This window comes from Solea senegalensis, linkage group LG1 (assembly GCF_019176455.1).
Source record: "Solea senegalensis isolate Sse05_10M linkage group LG1, IFAPA_SoseM_1, whole genome shotgun sequence".
Taxonomy (NCBI): domain Eukaryota; kingdom Metazoa; phylum Chordata; class Actinopteri; order Pleuronectiformes; family Soleidae; genus Solea; species Solea senegalensis.
In genome coordinates, this window is record NC_058021.1 from 32,099,470 (window position 1) to 32,118,093 (window position 18,624).

Genomic DNA, 18,624 nt, shown 5'->3' on the forward strand with positions numbered 1-18,624 from the left:
AGGAGGAAAATGGAGAGAGAGCAGGCTGTCAGGATGAATCAGTGGCATTTGCTTTTGCTGCAAAGAATCCTGGGATATAAAAGATGACAGATCTCGGGAGAGGGAGCGAAAGGCACAAACTCTGTCTCTCATTATCTCCTCCTCCCGCGTATCAGTGGACGGAAACATCGACCTCGTTGGACGACTGTAGCGTCTCTCCTCACACCTCTAAACATAGACCAGAGGGACAGGAGGACAGAGGGAGAGGGGGCGTTAGTGGCACACAGCCACATCCAGGTGATGGAGGAAAGGTGAGGGAAATAAAAGTCCTAAAGCCTTCGAGATTAAAGGGCAAATGACTTCTCTCTACAGTGCGGTGCCATCGAGTCAAAACCTGACGTGTTCTTTATTTATTTACACTTCAGCGACATTAAAAATATGTCAAATGTTTCATTAGCCGATCCCATCTCTGGTGCACACGTGGATGTCTCCTCACTCATCACTGCTTCACTTTGATATGAAAGAAAACTTAAAAACATAGGATTCAAAGGCAGGTTTGGAAGCATCATGCAGGAGAAGTTTACGGCCACAGTATGGTAAATGGTTTCCTGGAAACTTTCATCATAATTTGCTTAAATTGAGCTGTGTATGCAACTTAGTGTTAATTATAATGACAAAGACTTTAAGGGACATTAATAGATTGTTGTTTTCTACGTAGATCAGCTTATTGATCAGTTTCATTTACCATAAAGTCGCATATTTTGTCAAAGACGTGTGTTTTTCAGCGGCAGTGAGGGCGATAAACAAACACAAACAAACTCCAACTATTTTCTCATTTTCTCTCATCCAATTATGCATTATTTTTAGTTTTTAGCAGTAAAATTACACACATGGATAACATATGAAGGATCAAAAACAGAATGGTATTTTAGTAATTCATAGATTCAGAATTGTTAATTTATAAAACATAGATTATAGAAGTTTCCAGGAAATGTTGTACATTTTTAATAAATGTTAATAATAAAGGCATTTTAAATACAGTGAGGCCAAGACCTTATAACTGAATGTCAACTGAATGTCAACCAATACCTTTCTGAAGTTATTGATCAATAATTCCATAGTAGCCTTTCAGTGCGAATGTATATCTATTGTGTTCCATCGATGTGTTCACTCTGCACACGTGAAACATGCGTGAGACACTTCTACATTTGAGTTTTTGGCGTCATGCCTGTTTCTTCCACACATGACGCACGCACTTCTGAGCAAGAAATAGACCGAGAAAAAGATCCGCTGACGATGATGTTGACATTATACCAGCGTGACTACGTACAACTGACACTTCTCACTGTGCTTTTAGCGTCTAGGATGAATCTGAACAAGTGATAAAAAAGCAACGCAGTCCTGACAGTTGGACATAATGAACACAATAAAAATGTGTTAGTATCTGGCAGAGAGAGAGAGATCGCCTACTGCAGCTTTAATCCCCACAGACATCATGAACGTGATTATGGAAAGCGTTTCATGTCTGCGGCTTCAGATGTGACACTTCTGTCTTCACCTCACGTTTCTCCCTCTCCTCCCTCGTTTTGACAGCATCCCGTCTTTTTAAGACTTGACCTCCATCGACAGGTCACGCAGGGGGGGCAGAAGACATGCTTTGATGGCACTACATTTACACATGTCGGAGGCCTGGACCGGGGCCAATCACAGCCCCACGCTCAGCATGACCGATGATATGGGCCCGCCCACACCCGCTGACACGCCATCTGCCATCGCAGCAAGGCAAACACACATACACACACACACACACACAGGCAAGCAAACATGTTTCATTTGCAAAGAGATGCTGTCAAGATGTATAAGGTCACTGTCGGCCACAGTGACGGTGCGGAGCGCAGAGCGGCGAGCTCAGACGGACAGGCCGGGCGGACACGTGTCATGGAAGTGACAGGAGGGTAATAACAAGTCGACACTGGCTCACATCGCACGTCACAGCAGCGACATTTCATCGGGACTAAAAAAGCTCAAACATGACGTCTCGGTGGTCCCGACTGTAATATTCAGTCTGGAAACAAATTAGAAAAGGGTTTTGCTCCGAGGAGGAGACCGAGGAGACGTCAGGGGACTTTTTCCTTTTAATTTTGATCTACAGGAAGTTTTCAATGTCATTTCTACTCATACAGATTTCTGTTATCTCGAGAATAACAGAATAATCATCCTGTTATCCAACCCAATCCAAATGTATTTCTATAGCACATTTAAACCAAAGTGCTGTACATTGCACAAATATGTACATGAAACAAACAGGATATGAAATGATCTAAACTAAAAGTAAACATAAACAACAAAACAATTAAAAACGTAATATAAAACCAATAAAACACAGAAACAAAGTCAATAAACAATAAAAATAAAGGTTGATAATGTAGCTAATGACGTTGCTAACTTGATGATGTTTTTGCTATACTTATATATATATATATACACATATACTATACTGTATTATGTATATGTATATGTATATGTATATATATACATATACATATACATACACACACATATATATATATATATATATACATACATACATGTACATAAAATTGCCAGCTCTTAAACATGGTCAGGGAACACCAAGGAGAAGAAGTGGGTTTTTAGTCGAGATTTAAAAACAGGCAAGTTTATCTCGACCTAAGCATCGCAAAAAGAGATCTTTCAGCAGACCTCAGTGATCACAACGGTGAAATATCACGGAACAACAGCCTCTTGTCTCGTGATAAGATAAATGAATGTTGTTATACCGAGATAACAAGGCTTGTTTCCCCTGTGATGACGAGATCATTTATCTGGTTATCTCCCTGATAAGGTGTATCACTGAAGTGCGATTGTCTTGTAAAGCTTTGACCTGAATAGTCGTCCTCTTAACTGATTTGCATCAACTGGAGAATCTAGAACCTGAGCCCAGAGGGTTTAGAGAAAAACTCAGGAATAAGTATCAGACTCAGTCACATCAATTGTGAAATGATAATTGCAAGTTGTTTTAGTGAAACATAAGAGTAAAATAGTGTGAATTGCAATGCTCTAAACATTTAAAGCAGAACTATGTGGGACTTCTAATCTAATTTAGCAGCTTCAGAGTCATAGTGATTAGATTAGTGGAAAATCAACCTCGGAAGAGGACTTCTGCTTTAATAAATAAATGTAGAATGACTAAAAATAAGTAATAATAGATGTGTTTCTTTGTAGAACCACAAGAGTAAACAAAAAAGAGCTGATGATTGTGAGTCTGAAATGGTATTGTAATAAATGCTGCATAGTGACCTTTAAAGGACAAAGAAAAACTTGAATTACGTGATAGATGGAGGCCGGGTCTCTGGGCGGAGAATCCCTCTGGTTGTTCTGCAGGACGTAGTGGGAGGGGCTTTGGCTGTGGTGGCTCCGCCTCTTGGCACGCTTGGCCGTGTCGTTGGATCGTTTACCTGGACGAGCCGTGTGGGAGGAGTAGTCGTCCGATGGGTTCCTCTCGTCGCCAGCGGGCATTGGCACGTAATGCATGAGCGTCGCTTCTGTGACAAAAAGTTAAAGATATCGCAAATACATCAAATTCAACTTCAATAAACCTGTTCAAAAAATCTCTTTACCACTGGTGCTAACTTGTGTCGCAGTTGATGATGTAGCTAATGACATTGCTAGCTTATGAGGTAAATGAATGTGCATCACAGCCGATAACTTGTGTTGTCACCTAGAATTCAGTGCGTATCAGATATCGTAGCACCTGCATGCATACTTGCTAACTTTATTAGATCCATGTCGCACAGTTTGATTTATTATGATCTTAGAAAATCACTAAAATCCATCTTTTTTAAATGAACTTTTTTCCAGAGACAAGGAGAAAACCCAGGTTTCTCTAACTCTCTCTCTCTCTCTCTCTCCCTCAACCCTCCTGTCGTCCCCTGGTTGCTAGGCAGCGGCCAGAGGAGAGTGAGACACCGAGGAGCTGCTGTCAGCGTTGCCATGGCAACTGTGTGAGTGATTCAGGTGGAGGTCAGTGGGAATAGTTATTTCTTTATCTTATTTTTTTCTTGTTGTCGTTTGTTTCTCTCTCTCCTATCTCATTTCCTCCTCTACCTCCACTTGCCTCTCTTCCCATCACATCTGTTCATTTCTTGTCTTTCATTTCATTCATTAGTCCACCTTTCTTCACTCTCAAGTCCCCACTTATTTAATTTCTCTGTGATTGGCGTCACAGGGAGAGAGTAAAAGAAAATAGAGAGAGAGAGGGAGAGAGATGGAGGCGAAACTGATGTCCTCACACATTGATGTGGTCGTAATGCAGAGAGATGGGGACGTTTAACACACACACACACACACACACACGTGCACGCACACCCACACACAAAACACTCACCTCTGCGACTATCTCTGTTAAGCTTGGCTGGGTCTTCATAGTCGCCCACCCAGTTGCACTCCACAGGCATAGAGATGGGCCTCAGCCTGCCTACACACACACACACACACACACGACTCGAAATTTAATATGTAAATTAATGTAAATGTATGAAATCGTCAGAGACACAGAACCTGAAGCCGATGAATCTTGAACACGACGTAAAAAAGAAATCTGTTTCATATTCCACGCGCAACAGGTTCTCATTTTACACACGAGCAGTTCATTTGCTCATATCACATTTATGTTTCCATCCGTGTCTGTTCATTGGTTTGTTTGTTAACAGGATTTTTCTAAAAAAAACAGCAACAAAATAAGACAACAACACTCATTACAACAAAAAGCCGCCTTGGTAGAAGGTTGAGGAGCTGGAGTCTGGGGAAAACACTTAATCCTTTGCTTCCCTTGCAGAATAAATCCAAAAATATTTTCTTCCCCAGTGTCCCCACTTTCACACATTGCAATGTTTCATTATTTTTCTTTCATGGAAAAGAAGCACAAATCTTCTTGGTTTTAAAGTGAGCTGATATTCATGACTGTGTACTTTCATAAGAATAAAACTGTCTCAGACTGTTTGGCCTTGGCAGATTAATGTGCTTGACTGAGTCGCTTTTATTCCTGCATGTTTTCTGCCAGAGTTTTTAAATGTTTTCATTGTCTTATTGTTTTCTGTTGTTTAAGTATTTTCATTTTCAGGACGATACAGGTCTCATTTTGTATGATATTTAGGAGTTTTTACTCCACCAATGAGATTATGTTGTCTGTCTGTTTGTTTATTTGCAGGATTATGCAAAAACACTTGGTGGGAGTGTGGAGTTTATGGGCTTAAGTGGATCTAATTAAGAGATAAAAGAGGATACAGGATTTTTTCCCCATGAATTTCTCAAGACATAATGCAAAGCATCTAACTTTTAAAAGAAACAACTAACCATCATCTAAGTAGAAGGGTAAACTTTGGTGTAGATTCGTACAATAATCCAGATTTGGGTAGTGTTTTTACTGCCTGCTGTTTTCAAAGATCAGAGCAGTCACTCGTAAAATAATCACTGGGCATCTTCTATTTCCTATGGTGGCCCTGAAGTGCAAATCACCAACACAAATAGGAAAACACAACATTATCTAAAACACACCAGCTTTAACTAAAACAACTACGTTAATTGAAACAACAACATTAACTAAAACAAAACAGTATTAGCATTAAAAAAAAAACCTCAAAACCAAAAAACACAACTACATTAAATAAAGCACATCTACATTAACTCAAATACAACTACAGTAACTATAACATAACTACATGAACTAAAACACAACTACAGTAACTATAACATAACTACATTAACTCAAACACAACTGCATTAGCATAAAAAACACCCCAAAAGCAGAAAACACAACTACATGAACTAAAACATAACTACAGTAACTAAAACATAACTACATTAACTCAAACACAACTGCATTAGCATAAAAAACTACAAACTAAAACACAACTACATAAGCATTAGCATAAAAAACACCCCAAAAGCAGAAAACACAACTACATGAACTAAAACATAACTACAGTAACTAAAACATAACTACATTAACTCAAACACAACTGCATTAGCATAAAAAACACCCCCAAAAGCAGAAAACACAACTACATTAACTAAAGCACATCAACATTAACTAAAACACAACTACATTAACTCAAACACAACTATAGTAACTATAACATAACTACATTAACTAAAACACAACTACAGTAACTATAACATAACTACAGTAACTCAAACACAACTGCATTAGCATAAAAAAACACCCCCAAAACCAAAAAAACACAACTACATTAACTCAAACACAACAGAATAAACTGCAACACAATCGCTTGTTACCTGGCGTTTGCTGCACGATTGCGGGTGGTTATATACGCTTGTTGCCCTCACATCACTCTGCCTCACTCATCTCTCAGCCCACTTCTTGGCATTTTTCTTTATCAGGCATTGGGCAGATTTAGGTTCAGAAGAGACAGTTTAGGTCCCCTTTAATGTACTCAATCACTAGTTTCAGCTCTTCTTCCATAGAACGTGATGTCAGTTTTGTGTAATCTTGTTCCTTTTTGAAGGACAATAAAACACAGCATTACATGAGTGATTGACAGCTTCTGTTGTCCGACTTGAGACTTGAGGGAAAACTTGGCACCAGTTAAAAATGCAAACCTCAAGGTTCATCAGGAAGTTTACGTTTCGTTTATGAAACATAGTGGACATAATTTACCAGCGTGGTTGTTGATTTATTTCGATTTACCCGGTACAAGGTGAAGTTGGAGTGTCCAGTCACCCTTGGTGGTGTCCTTGAGTTTTTATTTATGATGTAAAAGTCCTTCATCACTTTCCGGCAGCGCTGACACTTTGATTCCCACACTCATCATCATCATCATCATCACGTCTTTACTGCGGCAGAACGAGTCAGAACCAGGACGTACCATATGTGGGCGTGGTGCAGTACACAGGCTCCTCCTCCTCTCGCCGGCGAGACTCCTGGTCCAGGAAGGAGTTTGGTGACTCAGAGCGCTTAGCGAGGCTGACGCCGCCATGGTTACGAGGTGCCTCGCTCACAGACAAGGCTCCCGTCTCATCTCTATGGCAACAGCAGAGGCGGATTTACCAGGGAAAAAAAACAAGATTTACATGAAAGTCAGAGCTTATCTCTGCTGTCACCTGTTCCACCTGCTGCTTGTTTGCTTGTTTGTTTGTCTGTTTCTCTTTACATTGACGCACAGATACGGTACCTGGGGGTGTATGGTTCGGCAGGAGGAGGGGGGATGTACAGGTCCTGGAGGGCGGAGCTTTTGGTGGGTGTGCCTGAGGGTGTTGCCGAACTGCTGCTTGGACTTCTGGTCGGCTGTAGAGAGCAAAGAGATGTCAAATATTGTCTTGATATCTAGTATTTGAACTTTCTCATAATTTCAATTCAAGTTTCCCTGGTTAGCATTTATTACCAATGTATTGACATTTAAAGGTCCAGTGCGTGATATTTAGTGGGGGTTTATTGGCAGAAATTCAATATACTATCCAATAGTGTCTTTGTATATGTGTATAATAACTTTAAAATGGATATTTGGCTTTCGTAGCCTTTTACAAAGAAAACAAAAGTGAAAATGTAAAAATGTTTTTCAATAAATACTAAAAAAAAACAAATTGATATTTAGCCAATTTTCAAAGTAAAAAAACATTTGCAGCAAAAACAAGGTTTAAAATTAGTTTACAAACCCACAAATGGATCTGTAAATGCAAAGAATGTGTGATTGTTTATGGTACAACTGTCCAACAGTTCACTTGACAGGCTTCAAATTTGGCAAACAGTCTGAGTCATGTTTTCCTCCGATGCTAAGCTCCTGCACATCAGTGGGTTTTGGTCCAGATAAAAATTTAAAGAAAAAAATAATTAAGTAAGACTATCAAACCTAATACATAACTAATCCCGTCAACCGACACTGAGAAATATAAACACACACTCTATCTATGAAAAAAGACTAAATGATGAATCAGGAACCATTTTCATAATTATCAGAGACATTTTTGACCTTGCTTCCTATGAAATAGCCTCATTAGTTTTATTAGCCTCATTAGACTCGACTCACAGAGACAGTGTTGCATTTTTTGCCTTTCACAAAACAAGAAACACAAGGGAAATACTGCAGTTTCCGTCTCCGTGCTCTCGGAGGTGGGGGAAAAGCAGTTTAACTTATATATATTTAAACCAAATGTGTTCATCATCCAGATGTCTATTTACATTTCCGATAGATCCAGTTGTGGCACTAAAGCTCTAGGACAAGTTCATTCAAAACCCATTGGTGCGAAATTGCCAAAATTGTACAAAAAGTGAACATTCAGTCCCGACCTACTGAACGCTTTCTTCCTCCACCACTTGAGCCCTCGCTCAGCTCTCAGCCCAGTTCGTAGGCATGTTTTTTTTATCAGGCATTGGTCGGATTTAGGTTCAGAAGAGACGGTTAAGTTAAATAAACTCAATCACTAGTTTCTGCTCTTGAAAGTGGGTAAAAGTAGCTTAACTTGTATATTTAAACCAAATAATCCTGATTTCTTTTTACATTTTTGATAAATCCAATTGTGTGTGGAGGGTTTTTCAAGCACTTTTCATTCCTGGAAATACTGACAATTAAGGGGTTTGTATAATCGGAGGATTAACAGTTAACAAGCTGTCTGAACCATCTGACTGCTCGTGTTTGTGGTGGCGGCGGCAGCAGCAGCAGCAGATCACATCGATTACTCTCGTCACAACAGCCCGGTCCTGCTGATGAATCTGCGATTTGTGTGTGTCGAAAAACTGTTTTCTTCTGCGTGTGCCCCCGATTGTGTAGATGATCAGTGTTAATGAGGGACGCACAATTCATAATTCGGCAGGAGCACGAGGGGAAACGTGGGAGGAGGTTGTCATCGCTGTTCCCTCTCCCATTCATTTCAGTGGGTTTCAGCTGGCAAACAAAACCACGCCGAGCCACAGCTCCCTGACCTAATTACACACTTTGGTTGCAGTGGAGACGGCGGAAGGAAGAAGAAGAGGAGAGAGAGAGAGAAGCGACGGCCGCGGGGGGATTTATGTGGGCCAGAGTGGCGCTTTAATAAAGTCTATAAAAGGTAAGAGAGTCGCTTCCCACCTGCAGAGCCAGGGGTTTCCAGCGCATGTTCTTCAGCAGCGCCGGGGCGGAGCTGAGCGTGCTCTGCGGACGCTTCTTCAGGGTCAGCGACACGACGCCTTTATCGGCCCTCAGCGAGCCGACCAGGTTGCGTAACTGCCAGCCCACCTGCAGGACGGCAGGAGACAAATATCGTGTGCATTATGGACAACAAAACGACGGAGATCAGTGTTGAAATTCCTCCACATCGTGATTGGATCTCGCTTGTTGAGCCTTTCTGTGCAAAAAAAAAAAGAAACAAGTGGGTGTGGAGGTGGTGAAGTCTATCTATAGAGCTTTCATGTGATGTAACCTCCCCTCGTTTTTTTTTGGGAAAACAAAACGCTCCTTATCATATACTCTTCATTTTTAGCCACTATTTGCACAGTGCTGTGCCAGCGCTCCGTGTTTGTAGGTGGTTTGCGAGCAAAAACAAACTGTAAACAAGAACAAAAACAGCTCCTGTGAGTTTTTCTCTCTGCATCATCGTGGGAAGATCACTTTTCCCCTCATTAGGAGCGAGAAACTCTCCACTGAGCCGAGATCTGATCACGATGCAAGAGGAGGTGCAGGGAGGGAGAGAGAGAGTGGGAGGATCTGATTACACGAAAACTGAATCACAAGCTGCAAAACATTTTCACCTCGTAAAGTCAGGGCAATAAACACAATCTGCAAGACATACTGTGTTTAAACAAGGATTCAACACACAAGGGCCAACTCCACAACCAAAAACATTCAAGTTTAAGCAAAGGCAGAACAATAAATCAAATATTTTGTAGTGTTTATGACTATAACTATGCTTAATTTTGACAATGGCAGCCTTAAATTTGAAGGAAAACTAGTGCTGTATTTCACACCAAGGGCTTACTTTATATGTATAAAAACACAAAAAACATATTTAAATCATTCAAATTTAAATCAAAAATGCCTTTAAAACACTAATATTCTGATGCTTTTATGACTTTTACTTAGTTATTATGATAAAAGTATTGAGAAAAACAAATACAAAGGTTCTCTAATGTCCTATTAATATAACTTGTTTCCTATTTCGACACAAAAACAACACCAAGTCTGTGAATAAACACTTGTATAGTGGTTAAAAACATTTGTTTTGACCACGTAAAAATTACTGCTAAATAAAATTTAGAACAAAAACAAAGGTGAAAAAAATCACAAAAATTTTGTAAAAATATACTTATATACTATATATACTACTACACTAAAAACTCACCACAGTCTGATGATTGACTTGAATGACTTCATCTCCCGCATGGATTTTCTTACATCGGTCAGCTGGAGACTACAGAGACAGAGAAAGAAGTCAACCGTGTATTGATCTGATCTTATTGATCCCTGCATACAAGAGTGTAGACGTCTCACAACAAACTGTACTCAAATAAGCTGTAATATGACAAAGGGAACGCCTCTCTACAGAACCTGATATGCCCTTATGGATCTACTAGACGTCAGTTTTGCAGATATTTCGGGCGACGTTTTTTGTCGGGTCAGTTTATTTATGTCCCACACTCAGCAGAGCTAAGTGCTTTGGCTGTATATTTTGCAGGTAAATGCATGAAAAAAATGAGAAAGTGAGACTCTCACCCCTTCAGTTGTCCCTGTAATCACATGGAGGCCGTCGTAGGTCGACTTGATGTACATTCCCTGACGGACAGAAAGAAAAGAACAGAGTAAAAGCAATTAATTAAAGAGTTTCTGCTCTTCACACATTATAAATACTATCGAAAATAGTGTCTGAGAACAAGCCACTGAGACTTTCAAGGTGTGTCTAAAAATATGTAATATATATAATATGTAATGTAGAGAAAGAGGGAGACAGAGCTCTGCGTTTGTGTACAGTTTGTCCTTAAACTGACACCAAAAACGATGAAAATGACGCCTCTGGTTTAAATGTTTGTGAGGGTGAGTGTGTGTTTGGCTCGTGTCCAGCGTCCCAGAGCACAAAAGTAATGAATTTTAAATGATATGAAACCGAATTTTTGGAAAACTAAAATTGTAAGCACAATGCAATATTATCATGATATTTAAGTCACAATATGATACGATATTATCAAGATATTTAAGTCACTATAGAGTATTTACAAAATCATATATTGTGATTGTGAATAAATTGCCACCCTGATCTGTTTCCAACTGTCAAAAAAAGGAGAAAAACAGAGAAAGCAGCCTGTTTTAAAGTTGTTGTATTTCAAGAACGGTTGAAGCTACAGATTAAAATTGGATCGTGCGCGTCAGGAGGCTTTCAGGAGCTCCCACATTTAAATTTGTGAAAGACAGGTGTGAATTGACCGAGAAACGATAGTTTTAAAATCATCCTCGTCTTCATTTTTTTTTTTTTTATAAAAAACTCCAGAGCTGAGTTTTAACATGGGATCAATGGGAGGTTTGACCAGAACGCTCTGTGCTTTTGGGAGATTTTAAGAAAAACTGCAAGTAATGAGAATGAAAACAACACACAGGGTTAGACAACAACCATAGCAACGTTTTTTATGTAAAAATAAAATGTGTAGTTTGGAAAATTGTGTGCAGGAAAGGTTTGTTTAGAGAAGCTCCAAAGTGGGCTGGGTTGTGATCTTTTTTTTTTGACCGTTACACATTCGTGTGTATGTGGAAATTCTATCGCAGCTTTGTGTGACTTTTGTCGCTAAGCAGGTACTCTAATTAAAAATGATTCACAATAGCAAAAAGTGCAGACAGAGTCATTACCAGGCCTTCAGAGGTTTTGATGTTGGTGAGGTGAACCAACTCGAGGTGGGCCGACTGGGAAACCAGTGGGTCCGACGACACGCACACAATGTGCTCGCACACCTCCGACAGAGTCTTACACTGCAGAGAGGACAACACAAAGATGCTTTTATTAAAACACAACCATGAAAACAGTAACAAAAAGACGGTAACAAAGTTAGCAGCCATTTTGACAGGTCAGCAGGAAAATCACAGGTGTAAAAAAGTCATATTAGTGACCGCTATGGTCCACTTATATACTATATATATATCTATTAATATATCAACATTAATAGCCTGTTTTCTTCCTGCTGAAACATACCAAAATGGCTGCCGTGCATTACTGCTGTCGACTGTAGCATTTTAAAAAGGTCAGTTCGTTCAAATTAACAAACGAGAACAAGGGTCGTCGCTGTACTTGTAACTCGTCATGCAGATCATTTTACTTATTATGAGGCGACTGTTATCAGTGATTGTGCCTCTAATTCAAGTTCTGTAAAAAAACTTAAATTAATATAGCTTTGTCAAAATAAAGGGGATGACAGCCCTATTTATTTATATTATTCTGTAATAGACGCAACTAACGCACTATAGAAAAACAGATTCAAACAGGACTTTCATTTTGACAGGGAATCCAGGAGTGTGATATTCATTAACGTGCTTTGTCACTCAGATTCAAAGGTCATTTTACCGTTGACACGTTCGCTTGTCGTTGCAGTGGAGGCACAGGTGGAACTAATAACTGATTCGATGGCTCCCTTCCAGCAATTACTGCCAGCCATTGCGGTAATTAGTGATGTTATTAGCAACACCTGTGTTTCTCGAGTCCAAAAATGTCTGTAGCTGTGAAAAAGGTCAATTAAGCGTCGGCACTCGCGGGGCTATTTCTCTGATAAAATGTCATTTCATTTCCATCGACTTTAACGACATTGGGATGGAAATTAAAATCTCAGGAGGTGAACATTAAAAAAAAAAAAAATGGACAAATTAGACCAAAACTATTTGCACTGCTATCAATCATTTATGTAAGTGGTTCTCAATCTTTTCATACTACCACCTGAGAAAATATTGAGCTCTCGACATGACACCATTATCGTAAAGTAGAACAGTATTATTGGAAGCTCGCATACCACAGTTTGAGAACCGTATGATATAATTTAAACTGTAATTACTGTAAAGCCTGGTCAACTGAAGTTTAATGAAGGGCAAATTAATCATCAACTTTATTAATCATCAATTATTAGCTTTTTGAGTTTTGTGGGGGAGGGGGCGTTCAGCTTCTTAAATGTAAGTATATACAGTATTCACATACAGCTTCTTGTATATAAATATTTCCTGGTTTCTTTGCTCCATTGGACAAATAAATAATTAAAACTGAATTATTTTTGGGTTTATGGACAAAACAAGACATCCCTCTCTAGTTACACGTAAATACACCTGGCTATCAATGCTAATAACATCAATTTAGCGGGGGCTAAATTGCTAGTTTGGGCAATTTAGGATATTATGGTTAATTCCAGTGGGAAGTAGAAAACCATGAGTGACATCACCTTTGATTTGATTGTTTTTCCAGTTGAGACACAATTTACGTATCTCAAGCTAGCTATACACGACTCAAACACAACATCCTATGCGGCATTTTGTAAAGATAAAGAGCGTAACAACATGTCCGCGGCTAACAGTAGGACTGACTCAGTGGGAGACAAATAAGATAGAAGTGCAATTTACAGTAAATTAATTACAATAGAAGAGGGTTTTTACTATTGACTTGAGTGGAAGCCATCTTGGAAAGTTAGCATAGGCTAGCATAAAAACTGGAAATGGAAGGAAACAACTAGCACTGCTCTGTCCATAAAAACAGCTCTAAATGCTCAGCAACTGTAATAAATGTTATGAAAATGGTTTAATCTATAAACAATCGCAAATGCAAACACAAAAGCTTGTGGATTTACGGTTGTGGAGTCACTGAACTTTAGCTTTGACGAAGAGAACAGCTAGCTTGACAGTGTGCTCTGCTAAATGTCCAGCATTCAAAAAATGTCACTTCATAAGTTTTCAATTATCCATATTTGCAGCCAGTTGTGAGGAAAAAGACTGTAAATACTTGATGTTCCCGATCCTAGCAGCTGATTGAATTAATAAACTATTTAAATCATTTTCAAAATGATTCATTTGAGACTCAAACTGCAACAAAGGAACAAGGCGAATCTTTGTTGTGATTGATGTGGTGTTTGTCGTTTTATGGCACTTTTATTGTAAATTGCCTTTTCTAATGTTTTATTTTATTGTTTGTTTGTTTTTTTTACAGTTTGCTGTATTTCATTGTTGAACTGTAGGCATTAATGCAGTTTAAAGGCTAATAAGTGGACAGGTACAGCAACATAGCATGGCACTGGTTAATGCTACAAAGATGTTCCTGTGCACATACAAATTATACATTAGACATTATATATTAGACATAATTACATTTAGAGGTGTGTGCATTTTGTATTGATGATTTGAATCGGCAAAGTAACTTGTATATATACAATCATATTGACTGCATGTACTCTATACATATATTTTGAAATGTAACTGTTCTTTTTGACTCAATCTGCCTTAATATTCGTTATATCACCATTTTGATTGTGACAAAATTTTTTACTATTTTAGTAAAATAACCCAAAAACCTAATTATATTCACATTATTTTTGAAATACTTTACATGATGACTAATAGCAGACAACTTTCATTCATATACTTATAAGGTCACGTGTTGTGTGCTTGTACACAGTAACTTCACAACATTATTTACTCATCCATCTAGCACTTCCAATGTTTGTAACACTGTTATTGTTTTACGACAGTTACCATCTGCAATGTTGCATTATTAACTCTTCTCTTCCCTTCATTTTCCTTTTTTCCGCTTCCAGTCTTTATACTAAGCTATGCTAATCGCCCTCCTGGCTGTAGACAATAAATGATCCTATTAAAATGCAACTTCAAGCACCAATGATATTTATAAAAAAAAAAAGGCAACAGCCAGAGCTGGAGTTTCTGTGTGTTTCTGTGAGATCTGGGAAGAAAGGATGATGCCCATCAACACAGAGCAAAAAATAAGCAACATCTGGTTGAGGAAGCAGGACTCACCACATGAAGGATTTTGTTCTCAGTCTCAAACACCGTACAGTCCTGAGGGACGAGAAGAATTTAATGTAGCGCGAGCAGAACATCCTGTCTCACACACACACACACACACACACACACACACACACACACACTACCTTCACACTCCACACAGATAGGAACACACCCACTCAAACAAACACTTTCTATCTTTTTATTTATACTCACATCAGCCTGTCAAGAGGATGTAAATAGCGAAATCTTATACAAGGATGCAGCGAGGAGTCTGAGGCTGCTTCATGTCTCACACACCACACACTCTCACACCTTCTTGTACAGCAGTCTAAGCAAGTGAGAACACTCTGAGACATAATGTATTCCCAAGTCCCTTAACCATCACAGCTAAACACCTAACCCTAAGACTGGGGCGATAAATCAATTTTATCGATTTATTCGCATCTGTAGAGGATTCGTTTTAAATGAAAATTGTTTTTTCTCTTTAAATTCTTCTGCGGTCGCTTCCCTTCGGCTCCTGGAAGACGGGACGATGTTTGAAGGCAGAGGAGAAGTTTGCTGAAAAGTTTGCCTGACTTTCAAAAATAGATTAAATCCTAACGTTAAGGCCATATCGGCCAGCCCTACCTAACCCTTATCTGAGTGGCTCTCCAACTTTTTACATCAAGTACCACCTGAGAGAATATTGCGCACTTGAAGTAACACCCTTATCATTAAAACGTTAAAATACAGTGGTGTGAAAAGGCAGAGGCAGATTTATTCCTAATAAGATAATTTTCTCTCTCATCATACTCCTCTGCCTCACATATACTTCACACACTGGTGTAGTGAAATTAAATTAAGATGGTGGGAGAGATAAGGTGACTCTAATTATTATTACAATTTTGCCATTTGTTTCATTTTCTACACACTAAAAAAGGTCAAAATTCCTCAGCTCCACTCTGTACCACCAGAGGAAGCTCGCGTACCAAAGTTTGAGAACCACGGCTGTATGAAATTGTAGTTTCCTCAGTTTCACTGTAAAACTTTAAAAGTGCATTTATCGAGGTGAAGTTTGACTCTCATGCACTTTTTTACACTGCATTTACTGAGGTACTCCAAGATAAAACATGAAGTATCTGTGTGTACTTTTATTCAAGTACCACCAGTAGAGGCTGGTGTACCACAGTTTGAGAACCACGGCCTTAACCTGAACCCAATTCCAAATCCCAAATCTATCCCTAGTGCTAACAAACCCATAAACACACACACAAACACATACACATAGGGTTGCAAACAGGGTCCCTGGGAACATTTCCAGTAATTTTCCAGAAACTTTCCATGGAAACTTTAGTTTTGGAAATATATCTGTGTGCCTGAGTTGTGGGATCAGAAAAGTAGCTTTAGTAGTATAAATCATCTGTGATGTCATGTGATGGAGGAGGAGTATATCATATCTATAACTGTATTTACATCAAATCTAAATCTTTAAGCCAAAGATTATGCTACAATATATATATGTATATATATATATATATATATATATATATATATATATATATATATATATATATATATATATATATATATATATATTTTTTTTTACAACCAACTATATTTATTCCCAACCTTTAAATTTGAAAATTTCCAGTTTTCCATAAATTCCCATGGAAAGTTTCCAAATTCCTAGCATTTTACAACCCTACTACACACTACACACAAACATGTTTTTATATCTTAGTGAGGACCTGACGTAGAAATATTGCATTCTCTATTCCCTTTACCTTATCCTTAACCATCACAACTAAGTGCCTAACCCTTACCCTTATCTTAACCCTAGCATAAACCCAATTCCAACCCTAGCGCTAAAACCAGGTCTTAACCTTGAAAAAGGCTAAAAAAATGTCCTCACAAAGACGTAAATACAGGTACACACACAAACCGACGCACTGCTTCCCACTTGAACTGGAGGAGAATAAGAGCCGTCAACCATCAGAACACACACACACACAAACACACCTGCTGTACAATGGTGGTGAGCTCCAGGCAGAGCTGAATGACATTATTCCGTGTTACGGAGTAGTCTGCCACTGCAGCAAACGGAGACCTGGGAGGAGAAGATAACACAGCAGTGAGTCTCACAGTTTTTCTGCTGCATTACATAATAAGCACAGAGGAGACGGACAGGAGCATTGTTAGACAGAGAGAGGAGAGGAGAGAGGCAGACGCACAACAGACACACAACCTGACATTATGTGAATATGTTTGTGAATCATTTTCTGGCAGTGGATGCCATTCAAACCCGTTTAATCTCAGTTTTACAGTATTATGTAATATTCACGCACTGTGATTGTATGACACTGCTTTTAAAATGAGTTAGTTGTACATTTTGTCTTGTTTTCCTCTGTTAAACTGAAATTTGTTCTCAAAATATCTTCTGACTTCAAATGTTCATGTGTGGTAAATCAGACCGCTGCGTATAATTGACCCGCTCATCAATTATTAAATTCAACCAAATATTAGCCGTTTTCTCAAGTATAACATTGATTTGCCTCACAATAATAAATGTTAAGCGTTACTTTATAAGCTTTTAATGAACTTTTTTGTCGCTACAATATTTAAAATATTGACAATGTATCTTGTTAATCACTTTTATTGTGATAATGGTCAGTAAATCAATGTAAAAACAGCCATGATTAGCTACTTAATCAATGGGGTAATTGTCAGAAATATAATTAGGACTGATAATTCACAAGCTTGTGGTTCATAACATTTCAAATTTTCAAACTTTGTAAACCAAGTATATTTGTTATTTGAAGCGTCGCCTTGAATTTGAGGACACAGAGTCACGTTTTTCCCTCCAACGTGTTATAAACTAATTAATCACAAAATCGTCTGCAGATTTATGAATAATTAAAATTACCATTAGTTGTGATCCTGGGTCCATTAATTGTCTGGTCTATACATGTTTCATTTATAATTAGAAACTACAATGAAAGGCCTGCTGCACATGAGCCTCAATGTGCATTCAACCTCATTAATTACGGTAATTAATCAAAGTGATTAATGAAACAAGCGTGGTTTACGTTGTTTTTGTTTACAGTGTGGTCAAACCACAGATCTATCATGTGGAAAAAACTGTTGTTTAATCATCAGTGGTCAGAGCTGTGGTGTTAGCAAGAATATAAAGACTTGTGTGTACTTTTTAGTAAGTAAGTAAATTTTCAAAATTTGCAATTCTGTGTCGGTTATCGTATCACTCAAGGAAGGACGGCGGTGTATCACCAAATTTTGACCCACCCCTACATACTGTACAAGCTATCGTGACCCACATCATAAAATAAATCAAATGTGTGCATCAGTTTACAAGAGATGTTTGGTAAATGAATTACAACTTATCTAAAAATTTAAATATTCCCAAACCAGTGATTGGGAATCACTACTGTAAATATCCAGAATGAACATTAATGCTGCAAAATAAGAGAAATAAAAATACTGCTGTGAAAATCTAAAAACCTTAGCAGGATATGTTCAGCAGGGACCCTGGAGAAAACCCTACCATCGTTATGTCCCTTATCTAAGTGGACACTCACGGACAGGAGAGGACACAGCTCCAGCAGACAGATGAATGAAGCCGCATTAGTGGAAGAGGTAAATAGGCCACCTTGTTGTGACTGCACCAATT

General features: G+C 38.6%; 1 protein-coding gene across 2 annotated transcripts in view; it reads right to left on the bottom strand.

Moving 5' to 3' along the window:
* cnksr2a (connector enhancer of kinase suppressor of Ras 2a) overlaps window positions 1–18,624 on the bottom strand; it is a 69,027-nt gene that overhangs the window by 29,101 nt on the left and 21,302 nt on the right. For both annotated transcript variants that reach the window (XM_044035769.1, XM_044035761.1), the window contains exons 4-13: window positions 16,959–17,046; window positions 14,970–15,011; window positions 11,823–11,942; window positions 10,701–10,760; window positions 10,330–10,398; window positions 9,081–9,227; window positions 7,191–7,303; window positions 6,885–7,039; window positions 4,385–4,474; window positions 3,328–3,542 (exon numbers count right to left, since the gene is read on the bottom strand). In XM_044035769.1, the coding sequence (XP_043891704.1) occupies window positions 3,328–3,542; window positions 4,385–4,474; window positions 6,885–7,039; window positions 7,191–7,303; window positions 9,081–9,227; window positions 10,330–10,398; window positions 10,701–10,760; window positions 11,823–11,942; window positions 14,970–15,011; window positions 16,959–17,046 (1,099 nt within the window). The remainder of the gene's footprint in view (window positions 1–3,327; window positions 3,543–4,384; window positions 4,475–6,884; window positions 7,040–7,190; window positions 7,304–9,080; window positions 9,228–10,329; window positions 10,399–10,700; window positions 10,761–11,822; window positions 11,943–14,969; window positions 15,012–16,958; window positions 17,047–18,624) is intronic.